This window comes from Odontomachus brunneus, unplaced genomic scaffold, assembly GCF_010583005.1.
Source record: "Odontomachus brunneus isolate Ranch 3 - 2012 unplaced genomic scaffold, Obru_v1 Obru_scaffold_016, whole genome shotgun sequence".
Lineage (NCBI taxonomy): Eukaryota > Metazoa > Arthropoda > Insecta > Hymenoptera > Formicidae > Odontomachus > Odontomachus brunneus.
The window spans coordinates 232164-245377 of NW_022639466.1; the positions used below are offsets into that span (position 1 = coordinate 232164).

Sequence of the window (13214 nt, forward strand, 5' to 3'; positions counted from 1 at the left end):
TACTCAGAAAATTCAAGAATATACCAAAAACAGGTCGGAATTTTCTTAGTTTTCCTTTCTTAAGAAAATATTATTGGAATCCGACAATAAATGGGATAAACATGAGAAGATTTCTACACCAGTTTGCGCGTATACAAATTTCGCGAGGCATGTGTAAAGTTGCGTTAACTGGATTACAGGTATATCTGGAAGTGAAAATATCAGTAGTGATGGAGCTTCGCGCGCGGTCTCGCAACCGCAGGGCTTATCACTGCCTATCGATAGCGACGGTGCGGTGAGCGGCAGAAGGAACGACACAGTGGTGGAGGAACCCAAGAACGACAGGAGGCGTGGTAACAACGCGCACGCTCCACGTGACCCTGTCGCTTCGGAGGCGGGACTTGGGAACAGGGCATACAACTACAACAGCAGTGGAACGAGCCGGTGGTCAGCAACGTTCTCTCTGTCGTCGCGCGCGCGAGACACCTCGAGTTGCGCTCGTTGCACGTACATCTGCCGCACGATTAGGCACGCACGACGTTCGTTCATCTGTGACACGTTTCGGCGCGAGCTCTTTTGCGAGATCGCGAGTTTTCAGCGGTGCTCTCCCCTCGGCACGAAAACTTAGACAAGATCGACGTGACACGATTGTTGTGCGGACATCCCCCCACTCCCCGTCGCGTATCATGCTTGGGAAAACTATATACGATGACAGGAACGATGACAGGTTGATCGGTGAGTGAGTACGCGGACGGAAGAATGAGATTCGCTCGGCCGAAACGCAGGAACGTTCTCAGAATCATCGGAAGCGGACAGTCTCGTCATGATGTTGGTTCCACAGGATATCATGGGCGGCACTTCGAAAATGTTGTACCAGATGAACAAGTACTACACCGAGCGGGTGCAAGTACGCATGGCCCAGGTGCAGAAGACTATACGAGAAGTGTGCAAGGTCGTGCAAGACGTGTTGAAGGAGGTCGAGGTGCAAGAGCCGCGTTTCATCTCGTCGCTGACAGAGTGCAACGGTCGTTACGAGGGCCTCGAGGTGATCTCACCGGGTGAATTCGAGGTAGTCCTCTATCTGAATCAAATGGGAGTGTTCAACTTCGTCGACGACGGCACCCTGCCGGGCTGCGCGGTGCTGAAGCTCAGCGACGGACGCAAGAGGTCCATGTCACTCTGGGTGGAGTTCATCACCGCGTCTGGTTACTTGTCGGCGCGCAAGATACGCTCGCGATTTCAAACTCTGGTAGCGCAGGCTTGCGACAAGTGCAACTACAGGGACTCGGTGAAGATGATCGCCGATACCACCGAGGTGAAACTGCGGATACGTGAGCGCTACGTCGTGCAAATCACGCCGGCGTTCAAGTGCTCCGGCGTGTGGCCGCGATCAGCGGCGCATTGGCCGATACCGCACATCCCGTGGCCGCATCCCAATCTGGTGGCCGAAGTGAAGACGGAAGGCTTTGACTTGCTGTCGAAGGAAAGTGTGGCGCTTCAGGGCAAACAATCGGCCATGGAGGGCGACGCCTGGGTGTTATCCTTCACGGAAGCGGAAACCAGGCTGTTGCAGGGCGGCTGCCGCAGGAAATGTCTGAGCATACTGAAAACCCTGCGGGACCGGCACCTTGATCTGCCCGGCAATCCTGTCACCAGCTATCACATGAAGACGTTGCTGTTGCACGAGTGCGAGAAGCATCCCCTCGAGACTGAGTGGGACGAGATGTGCTTGGCCGATCGTATTAACGGCATTTTCCTGCAGCTGATATCCTGCCTTCAATGTCGCCGATGTCCGCACTACTTCCTGCCGAATCTCGATCTTTTCAAGGGAAAGTCGCCCAGCGGTCTGGAGAATGCCGCGAAGCAAGTCTGGAGACTTACGAGGGAGCTACTTACAAACAGCCGCGCGCTGGAAAAGCTTTAGCGTCTTCCTTCCCGAATTTACCACTATAGGACGTGTGACACGCCGGAAATCGCTCGATGACACGTGTAACGGGACTTTGGGAACATCGCCGTCGCATGATATTACGCGCTTTTCCGATACTACACGCGAAACAGTATTGCAGTTACTGCTATTACTTAATACACGCTTGTATCAAGGGCTTAGGGACGGTGCATTTGTTACGAAATGACTTTCGACACGCGAGCCACTTTGAGTCGTACTCGTTTTCCTTTCAGAAGCAATCGTGATTTAACGAGCAATAATAGTTTTCAAATGAGTAACCGGGTTTTTAACTTCATTTGTAACTCTCTTCCCCGGTTCAAGTAGTCGCGTGAAAGTTAAACTGCCTGACGATGCAGAATTGACGAAGCTGTAATGCAAATTGCAATACATACCGATTGTCCGATTAGTTCAGTTAAAATAAATTATCTCTTGCGATTCTTTACTCCGATGATAATTATTGCGTCTATTAATTGCGATTATATCAAATTGCGAATATAAAAATTACAATTGCAATAAGATACAGCGGAAAATTTCGAAGAAAATTAAACAAATATAACAATAAGATCGTCATGTGAAAAACGCACCCAGAATTGGAGCGAGAGAAACTTGTGGTTATGAGCGATCAGAAAGCTAATTGTTAGATCTAACGATTAAAAATAATATAACTCCGATATCATCTCTGGATAAATTTGCAAGATACGATATCTTTTTTGAATATTTTGCAACGTTCCGTACAAAACTTCTGCCAACGAACGTTGACACTTAAAACGTATATTTTAATAAGATTAATCCGTGTTTGCACTCTAAGTTACTTGCGAGAGTATTTAAAATATGCAATATATTTTAATTAACTATTAATATAATTACATGTTTATGATGAAAAATGTGATTTGTTGTCTTTATTGATCTGATATTTATAATCGGTTAGCGGCAAGCTACCGATGATAGTTAGAGTACTCATTGTTACATGTACATGTACATATTTTTCTTTTATATTATTTAAATATTATTTATTTTATTATTGGGTCACACATTATTTGAGAAACATAAAATGTAAATATTAAATAAATAAATGCATTTATCACCTTCAACGAAGCGAACGTTTACCCTCAATAAAGCGACAAAATACTTGCCTTGCAATTACATCAAACTGAAATTAAAAGATTCAAGTTATCATATTCTCTTAAGGTGAATCAGTGAAAATATTTCCGATTGAATCACAGTGTGCATGATTTATGTGGAATATGAAAAATGCTTAATTTGGTGCTGTTTTCATTTTTTATAACAAGAACTTAACATGTTGCGTTATTTTAAAGGTCATATTCGGTTTCAGCACGTCGGAATACATAAAAAAAGCAAAAAGAATATTTCACCGATGATCAATTCACTGATGACGACTAGTGGAAGTAATATTTCACTGCAAAATCTGTCATACACAAATTCGTTATACGCTATATTATGTCCCTTGTATGCAATGAGAATGTCTGTGTTTGCAAAATATATCATTAATTGGAATAGCCGCTATTATTAATCGACCCTTTCGACGAGATTTTACTGATTGCAGTACTGTCCTAGTAATGGAACCATTAGCTACAAGTACGGTACTTCAGTGAAGAATATATTGATTATGTTTTAGAGTACTTATACAACTTAATAAATTACACAGAATCACAAAAAGATAAAAAATCTTTTCATCGGAAAGAATAATTATTATTTTTTATGTATTCCGACGTGCTGAATAAACCGAATATAACCTTTAAAATAACGCAGCATATTAAGTTTATAACAGACAAAAACGGCTAAAAAATAAACATTTTTCATATTCTACATAAGATATGCATACTGTGATTAAATTTACTGTGATTAGCTTGAAAGCAATAATCACGTACATTTATATGTTGAACCATATAAAACTTTTAATAAGCAGGGTATTAAGTTACGACGTGTTTGATTTCCGTGACAGTCCCTTTGCCTCTCATGTATATATATATATATATATATATATATATATATATATATCATTAACGTTCCATACATGAGAGGCAAAGAGAATTCACGGAAATGAAGCACCCCGTATGTATGTTATTTTTAAGCTAAGAAAATTTAATTACAGCATATCCTATATAGAATATGAAAAATGTTTCATTTTGCACATTTTTGCCTGTTATAAACTTGATGCGTTACATTATTTTAAGCGTCATTTTCGGTTTCAACATGTCGAAATATATAAAAAAATAGTAGTTCCTCTTTCCGGTAAAAATATTTTATTTTTTGTGATTCAGCATTATTTTTATAATATTTTAATCTACAATTATATTTCTACACAATTGTAATATTTTTGTTACAGAGTATACTAAAGCGAATCGGATCACAGGGCAAATCAAAATAAGATTTGAGTCAAGTTCTTTGTTTCAAATAAGCTGTTTTATCGTGCCAACTAGCATGATAAAACAGGTCGTTTGAAACAAAACAATTAATGATAACTGTCTCAAGTCTTATTTTTATTTGATTCTATGATTCGATTTGCTTCGATCTATCTTACAAAAGTGCTAACGTGGAGTAATTGTAACATATTTTGTTGCTATCTTGGAGAAAAATTATCTAACTTGATGAACTTTGTAGAGAAATTACTAAACATCACCCGATTCTTAAATGTCGTGTTTTATAACAATTGATCGAGCATGTTTCATGTACAATTTCTTGTACAATTTATTTTCAGCAGGATCGCTTTGCTCTCTGTTCGCAAGAGTTTCTTGCGAATAACATGTTGTGTATATCAGGTTATAATGTATACACAAATATTATGTCGAATACTTATAAGTAAATGCATGTTATAGAAGCTTGGGGCGATTTGCTGGCAGCACAAGGCACACTATCATCTTCATTATACGCCTACATAGAGTATCACGTCCTTATCTTAATTTTATCCTTAACGTCTTGCGTCTGCCTTTCCTGGCAATAGCATTCATTAGTTGGTGCCATTCGTTTTACTATATACTCAACCACTTTTTGAGTGCGTACGATAATCGTTATTGCACTATAACACGAACAGCAAAGATCTTTATTGACTGTAGAAAACCGAATTAATCGATACCTTCTAATTCTGTATCAGAAATTCACTGCAATTTGGTCGTTTATATAAATATTAACATGTTTCACTTTTTGTGATTTTTTTCACCGGTATATACGACTGCGTTATCAACCGCGATAACACCTTATTAACATAACTACTAAAGACTACTAAAGATACTTTCCTAGACTCGTGTTTTCCTATCGAAAAATATTTGAACGTTCCTTGATAATTCTAACGTCAACCAATTGATTATGTTAGTGAGTTACCTTTATGACCTACACACAGAAAAATATTCTATCGTTAAGAAAAGCGATTATTACAGTTCTTTTCTTCTTCTTTTAAGTAGTTAACAGTTATTTTCAATAAAGAATATTTTCTTGATAACAGTTCTTAAAATATACTCATCATAAATTTTAGAAAAGCTCATTATCATTCAAAAGAAAAAATTTATTCTCTTTACAAGAATATCACAAAATTTTATCAAAGAACTTGTTTCGATTCTATGTAGTAAGCAAACCGAATTTTTGTTTTAATTTAATGTTCCTGAAGAAATGCTAAACTTTATTAGAAAAAATTCAGGATGTATTTTAAATAAATTTTATACTTATGATGAACTTATGATAGATTTACGAGTATATAAACTTATAAAATACTTTAAAAAAGTAACACTTACTTGAATGCAACATAATTTTTTTGCGTGCACCGACCGTCGCCCGCGTTAACCCGTTAAGAACAAAATATTTCTTTGAGCTTTTGAGGTAACTCTATCTCACGGACACGATTGCGGTCCACCATGCCGAAAATTTCGGAATAACTAAAGGGGCTGCAGGGAGGGACCGAGCCTTCGCGGATGGGGAATAAACCAAGCGGTTCCTGCATAATTCATGGGGAGAAAGAAGGGCTACCACGAGGGTTACCTCGCGTTATCTCCGTCCCTCTATCCCTCACGTCACACGTAAATGTTGCTGGAACTGTTGGTGTGCACGCGTCGGATCGATCTTGTCGGTCTGTTGTAGCTAACCACGCCTATACAGCACGGTAGGCTACCCATTGGCCAAGAGATCTTGCTGGGGGACGCGCCAGCAAGGAGGAGGCGTGCTAACTATGTTGTATGTCCTTGCTGGCCACGGAGGATGGGTGACGCGGAGGAGGTAGACAAGAGCGCAGTCGGCAATCTGCTCCTGTACGGAGACGCTCGTGATACTTCCTCCTGCCGCCTCGTTCGTGTCTCCAATGCACGGTGCATTCTGAGCAGGAAGGAGCAATTGGATTTCGGATAAAGAAGAAGAAATTGAAACGTGGGAATCATCGCAAGCGTTCCTTGAATAAGATCGAGACATTGCTCGGAAAGTGCTCGATGGAAACATCGTGAAGCAACGACAAAGTTAGGCGCGAGGGTGCGGCAATGCGATGATTCGGAAAAGCTGAGACAGATCGTCTAATAGCCATCCGTGGACTATAACGGTCCACGATGTTGGTGCCGCCAGATATGCTGACGTCTCATAACCGGATGCGTTATCAGTTCAACAAGTACTTTACCGAACGGGTAATGAACAGGAAGAGTCAGGTGGCAAAAACCATTCAAGAGGTGTGCCGAGTGGTGCAGGACGTCCTCAAAGAGGTGGAGGTGCAGGAACCGAGATTTATCTCATCTCTAACGGATTACAATGGCCGGTTCGACGGCCTCGACGTGATCTCGCCGACGGAATTCGAAATCGTCATCTACCTGAATCAGATGGGCGTGTTGAATTTCGTGGACGACGGCACCCTGCCGGGTTGCGCGGTGTTGAAGTTGAGCGACGGACGCAAGAGGTCCATGTCGCTCTGGGTGGAGTTCATCACCGCGTCCGGCTACCTGTCGGCCCGGAAAATACGCTCGAGATTTCAGACTCTAGTGGCACAAGCGTGCGACAAGTGCACTTACCGGGACTCGGTGAAAATGATTGCCGACACCACCGAGGTGAAGCTACGGATACGAGAGAGATACGTGGTGCAGATCACGCCGGCGTTCAAGTGCGCCGGCCTCTGGCCGAGGTCGGCCTCGCACTGGCCCATCGCGCACATACCTTGGCCGCATCCGAATATCGTTGCTGAGGTCAAGGCGGAGGGCTTCGACATGCTCTCGAAAGAATGCATAGGCCTACAAGGCAAGCAGTCCGCCATGGAGGGCGACGCCTGGGCGTTGTCGTTTATCGACGCAGAGAACCGACTGTTGCAAGGCGCGAGTAGGAAACGTTGCCTCAGCATCCTGAAGACCCTAAGGGACCGGCACCTGGACCTGCCAGGAAACCCAGTCACGAGCTATCACATGAAGACTCTGCTGCTATACGAGTGCGAGAAACACCCGCACGAGACGGAGTGGGAGGACGGCTGTTTGGCCGAACGAATAAATGGGATTTTTTTGCAATTGATTTCCTGCCTGCAGTGTCGTAGATGTCCGCATTACTTCCTACCGAATCTCGATCTTTTCAAAGGGAAATCACCCACCGGTCTGGAGAACGCCGCGAAGCAAGTGTGGAGACTCACCAGGGAACTGTTAACGAACAGTCGCGCCTTGGAGAAACTGTAGTGATCGACTTCATTGTGACTGCTCGTTATACGAGTCGTCAACTGATCTCGCAATCTCATCGCACGTTCCTACGATGGCGCATCGTCGCTGATTTCCATACGTATGGACATGTTTGATAATGTAATGTCTGTGTAATGCAAAGATCGCGCGAGGATCAACGTCTAACTAAAAGATCAGTGACGTGAGGGGCGTGCCGATGTGCGGGAATAACTTCCTCTGGTTATTGTTCTCGTACAATGCGCTGCCGAATCCTCGAGAAGCACGCGCTGCATTTCCCGATGTTGAGGATCATGTAATGTCGACGTTCGGAATATATTCAGTGTGTGGAAGCAATTCTCGCGAATGTAATTGCGCGTGTACGTGGTGTATGGTGAACATGTGATTGGTCGTAGACCATCGAATTAGTGCCATAATTATTTGGACGTTAGAGACAAGTTCCGTTTTTACTGTTGGCGCGAAGCACTTATTAATATAGAGGATTATAGTCGAGGAGAATTGTCATTTACGGCTTCGATTCGCTGTAACGCCTAGTTACAATGTTGAGCCGACGCGCGTAAGATAACCTTTAACCTGTGGTAGGAGAACTTTGTCACCGAAAGGTCAGAATTTCTACTTTACACGTTCGACCCTTTAAATACTACAATCGTTTACGAACGTTCGTAATCAGTGAACGCTAAACGGTGCAGATTACAAGGAACGAAAATTTGCAGCCTCCCCTAATCACCACGAAAGATAATGTTCTCGTCTCAGTACTTGTAACAAGTTTTTAAAACTATGCCTATACACATACACGCGCGCGCAGACACTGCCATACAACTCAGCGGCACTTGAAGGATTAACGCGTTCGATAATCATTGCGTTCTTCGCGCGAGATCTTTTGCGCGCTGAGTAATGCGTTCGTTCTGATCAAAGTGATCGTGACCATGGTTAAGGGTTAATCGTTTCTCTCTTATTAATTCCTCCGCGTCCTCGCGAACCCTTTTCCCCTCCCAAACCCACCCCATCCCACTTAGCCGCCTATGTAAATAAAACTTGAAAGATATTTATTGAATTGTAACAAAAAATGTGAAATATAGTACTATTTATATGGAAGCCTGCTACGCGTCGGTTGATGACACATCACGCACACCCACTCCTTACTCCACAATGTCCTCCCCGAAAAATGGATCGTCGTAAATATCGCCGAATCTCGTTGGTAGTCACCGTGCGACGATCGTTAAACGTTTCACCCGATGAGAGCGTCGCGAAGAGAGCGAGTTAGGTCTCGTAAATTTTACAGTCGGTCTCGCACTTTTTTGTCCTTTGCGTCGCCATTGGAGATTGAGGCGCAGAGGGAATCAGCGAAAAGGAGGAACGCGCACCTTCCTCTTTCACGTCTCGAAGTCGAGCGACGGTAACGCACAATCGCGAGCCGGAACCGCGGAATAAGAACGGGGTGTATATTTCGATCACGCGCATTTTTTCACTATGGTTTATGAAACCGACATGTCTTCCATCGTTTGAAAAAGGAATCGTCTTTCTTCATTGATATTGAATAATAACTAGAATTCTATGTTGCACATTTAATCTAACCTAACTTAACGTTTTATTTAGTATATACGTTTACAGATACGTATGATAAAGTAATCGCAATATTTATACAACACGTGCTCTTGAAAGCGTGTATCCATTTACTTAACCATTGAATCCGTTTCGTGTATCTGTTTATACGCATTTAAGCAGAAATAAGAATTACTAGTCACAAGGAAGACAATCAGCCGTGACATCACACCGCGTGTATATACTTTATTTCTTTACATGACTAATCGTAGTCGTGTAAACAGTCATTTGTGTTGTCAAATATACGTATATACTTTCTTAAAGTGAATCAGTAAAAATATTTCTAATTAAAACAATAAAAAAGGCATTTCACCGATAATCAGTGAATATCTATTAATTTTTAATGAAAACACTCCCACTTTACTATTTCATCTTATATCTCATAATTTTGATCAATGAAAGCAAGGTTTCACCGCAAAATTCATATATTACAAATTCGTTATACGCTTTCTAAATTTTTTGTAGTGAAAATCTAACTCCAAAAATAGAGTGACAACCGAATGGATATTCACTCCAAGCGATAGTGAAAATACTGTCACTTTAAATGGAGTGACATTTCATTTTTCATAAGAATAAATATTGCACACCAACTAGTGAATATTTTATTCCAAGTAAAGTGAATTTTTACGATTAGATAAAAAGGAAAATCTCTAGTTCTATAGTGTTTGTGGTTGCCAGTGATTTTTTTAGTTATTGCAATGTTTTTAATGGTATGCCATTTAATTATTTCCATTTACAAATATGTTTATAATTTTAGAAAAATTCGCTGACCACATGAGATCTGAGAATTTCTGACTTTTGAGTCTTATTTTGTACCTATTGAGCCGTTGCTATTAACTGGTGGAAATGACTGTTATAATGATACATGAATTGTTTCTGAACCATTTACTTTTCTCAGTGAAAATTCACTCCACACGAGTGAAAAGTCACTCTAATTCGAGTAACGGCCATCACTCCACTTGTCGAATGAAAATTCACTCCACGACATAGAATGAATATCCACTCCTTTTGAGTGAAACTTCACTCCAAGAAATTTAGAGAGCACTGTGTTAAGTCCAACTTTTCATGTTTGTAACGATAAAATTACTGATTTCCATACGTATTTGGGTACAATGACACTATCCGTGTTTGCAAACTGCATCAACAATAAGAACAGTTGTTATTATCAATTGATTTTTTCAGTGAAATTTTACTGTGTTGTCTTTTTAATTAAACCATCAGTTAGAAGTATAACATGAAGAATGTTCTGATAGTTTTACTAGTCGATTTGTAAAGATTGCAGAAATAAAAATACTCTAAAAGAATTAACAAAATTTGTTCAAAAAACAATGTCATGTAAAATGCAAAGTGAAAATCTGAATATAACTTTTAGAAAATTTGTTGTTGCATCAATGTAACAACAAATTTACATAATTTCATGATGTATTCATGATGAAATCTTATGATCTTATGATTATTAAGTACACAATATATTTACTTTATAATTAGGAAAATTGTGAACTTTCCATCATCGATTGTCTTACGTAGTGATAATCATAAAAGTTTATCTGGGAAGCAAAATTAAACATGATTTACTGAATCCAGCCAACATTAGGAATTATTTACATATCTATAAAGATAGTAATACACACGTGAACTTCTCTTTGCCAATTTCGTTCCCTTCGATGTGATACAGTAATTACCATCGCGTACAGTAATTACCATCGTCTTTTCTTTTTTTCTTTTCTCTACATCCTTTATTGATAAGCTAATTAGGTCTTATCTCAATGTTTTACTGCGGACGTTGCTTATACGCAACCGTCTACGGCCTACGTAATAACTTGTATCGAGCAGGCAGGCAGGTTTTAAACAGCTGCTACTTTGAATGTGTAGAAGCAGAACGTCATATCGTGGTATAGACAGAATGTCTCTTGCAGGAAAAAGGGAGAGCGTTATGGCGATAACTAAATTGCCACTAGCGAGTCACATTACGCGCATCATGATATATCTTTTGAATACTATAGGCGCGAAGATCAAATTTCATATGAGAAGAAAATATTGCGTACTATTCTGTACAGTATAACTGTTCGGGATTCGGCTCGGCGAATTCAGATTTTTTCTGGAATATTCAAGCGCTCTAATCTTATTAACTCGAGAGAGTTATGAGACATAGAACAATACTGCCGCACTGATGATTTGTTGTGCTGTCGAGTCGAGCTCAAACAAAGGCGTCCAAATCAAAACAGGATTCAGCGAATCCCGACTCGATTACATGGAATCGGCAGCACAACATAATATCGATGTCTCATCCCTTCCTTCGTCGGGTCGAGTTTCGAACATAATAAATCATCGCTTGTGTCCAACGTCGATTCCGCGATATTCTCGCAATCAGCCAATGAAACCGGACCGCATGGTCAGAGTGAAAATGATAAAATGGTCGAGCAGGGAGCTTAACCGTTAGATAAGCCTTTACGACGAGATCAACTTAAAGCTAGTCTCGCGCAATTAAAGCTCTGTCTCGCGACATCCGACATTAGCTCGAGTCAATACGATTGAAATTCATCTCGGCCCTCGTGTACAATTGTGAACTCTATCGCGAGGCACACCCGGTTAGAAGACCAGAAAGAACACTCGTGTCGCCTGGACAACCGAAATAAAATCAGCTTGTTGGTGTTGAAATATAACCTTATTTTCACCATCTCCTCAACCAAGTCCAGCAAAAAACCAGACCCGCGTTCGCGCACCCAGCGCTGGATGAACTGGCATAGTGGAACTGAGTAACTCGAAATCCGCGTACAATAACCACACAGAGATTTTAGTTGAGACATTATCCGATATGCACCTACACGCAAAAAAATTTCAGCAACCAAATAGGAACCAACTGAAAATTAGGTGGTCAGAAGCGATATCTCTGTCATGAAAACTAATATTTCTGTTGTCGCAACCGAAAATATTCGTCTGAACATTCAATGATATTAGAACTTGGTTGAGGCAACTGAGAACAATTGACTATACAGAAGCCTCAAAGGAATTTTTCTGTTCCTACAGCCGAGTTTTCGCCTGACCCCTCGGCAACCGAAAATTCGGTTGCACCAACAGAATTGTTTTTTCCGTGTACATAAATGTGCTGCTTATTCTGCTTCTTTCACAATCCGTCTCTCCAATGCTTGCATTGGAGTTTAGTTTCTTTTTAATATCGGGAGTATAATCACAAATTGTTACGGCTGTATTTGAAAAACTAAATGGTCAATAATTCTAATTCTTTTGCGTGTAATGTCTGTATGTTTTTTTTTAATATTATAACAATTTTTCCTAAAAATGATGAATGTTTGATGAGTTTCGAAATTGAAGCTGGAAATAAGATGCTAACGTTCATGATATGAAGAGAACGCATATTTAATACAAAATTCAATCAATTTTCTTCTAGTTCTAACGCAAGCATTTAGACAATATTTCAATTAATGTACAAGGTATCTACGGAACTTTGACGGGTTATCGCTAAAACGACTCCGTGGGACAATTTGTAGTCAGATGGACAGATGTTATTTGTAGTCAGATGTACATAAATTTAGCAACTTTACTAGTCGATTTGTAAAGTTTGCATCTTTTTATGAATGATTCATATAGCACTTGTATATATCATACAGAATGACGAAATAAATATACAAAAGAAATACAGAAAAAATGATTAAAATTTGCTTAAAACAATATGTCATGTAAAATGTAATATAAAAATCTGAATACAAATTTTAGTAAATTTGTTGCTGCACCAATGGAACAAAAATTTACGTTATTATGTACGATGTAAATTTAATGACTTAAAATACAGTATATATATGCTTCATAAATGTAACTGAAAAATTGTAGAATCTCGATTGTTTCATATCGTAATAATCGTGAAAATCTAAATATAATCTAAGTATATATATAACAGAATTTCTAGATGAATTTTATACTTTTAGACAACTGAATAAATTTTATACTTTTAGATGAATTATATATTTTTAGACAACAACTTTAGCTCTCCAAGTGACAACCAGAGTAGAGTCATTAGTATTTTCCTTTATTTT

General features: G+C 40.1%; 3 protein-coding genes across 13 annotated transcripts in view; 2 read left to right on the top strand and 1 right to left on the bottom strand.

The window, feature by feature from the left end:
- The window catches only part of LOC116841528 (neurobeachin), a 581065-nt gene that overhangs the window by 49371 nt on the left and 518480 nt on the right, over positions 1-13214 (bottom strand). The window lies entirely within an intron of this gene.
- On the top strand, positions 196-3019 carry LOC116841531 (protein mab-21-like). The gene has a single exon (XM_032809584.1). The coding sequence runs from the start codon at positions 803-805 to the stop codon at positions 1901-1903; it is 1101 nt and encodes a 366-aa protein (XP_032665475.1). The 5' UTR covers positions 196-802; the 3' UTR covers positions 1904-3019.
- LOC116841532 (protein mab-21) lies at positions 6134-8658 on the top strand. Its single transcript, XM_032809585.1, has one exon. It carries the CDS (start codon positions 6469-6471, stop codon positions 7564-7566), a length of 1098 nt encoding a protein of 365 aa, XP_032665476.1. The 5' UTR covers positions 6134-6468; the 3' UTR covers positions 7567-8658.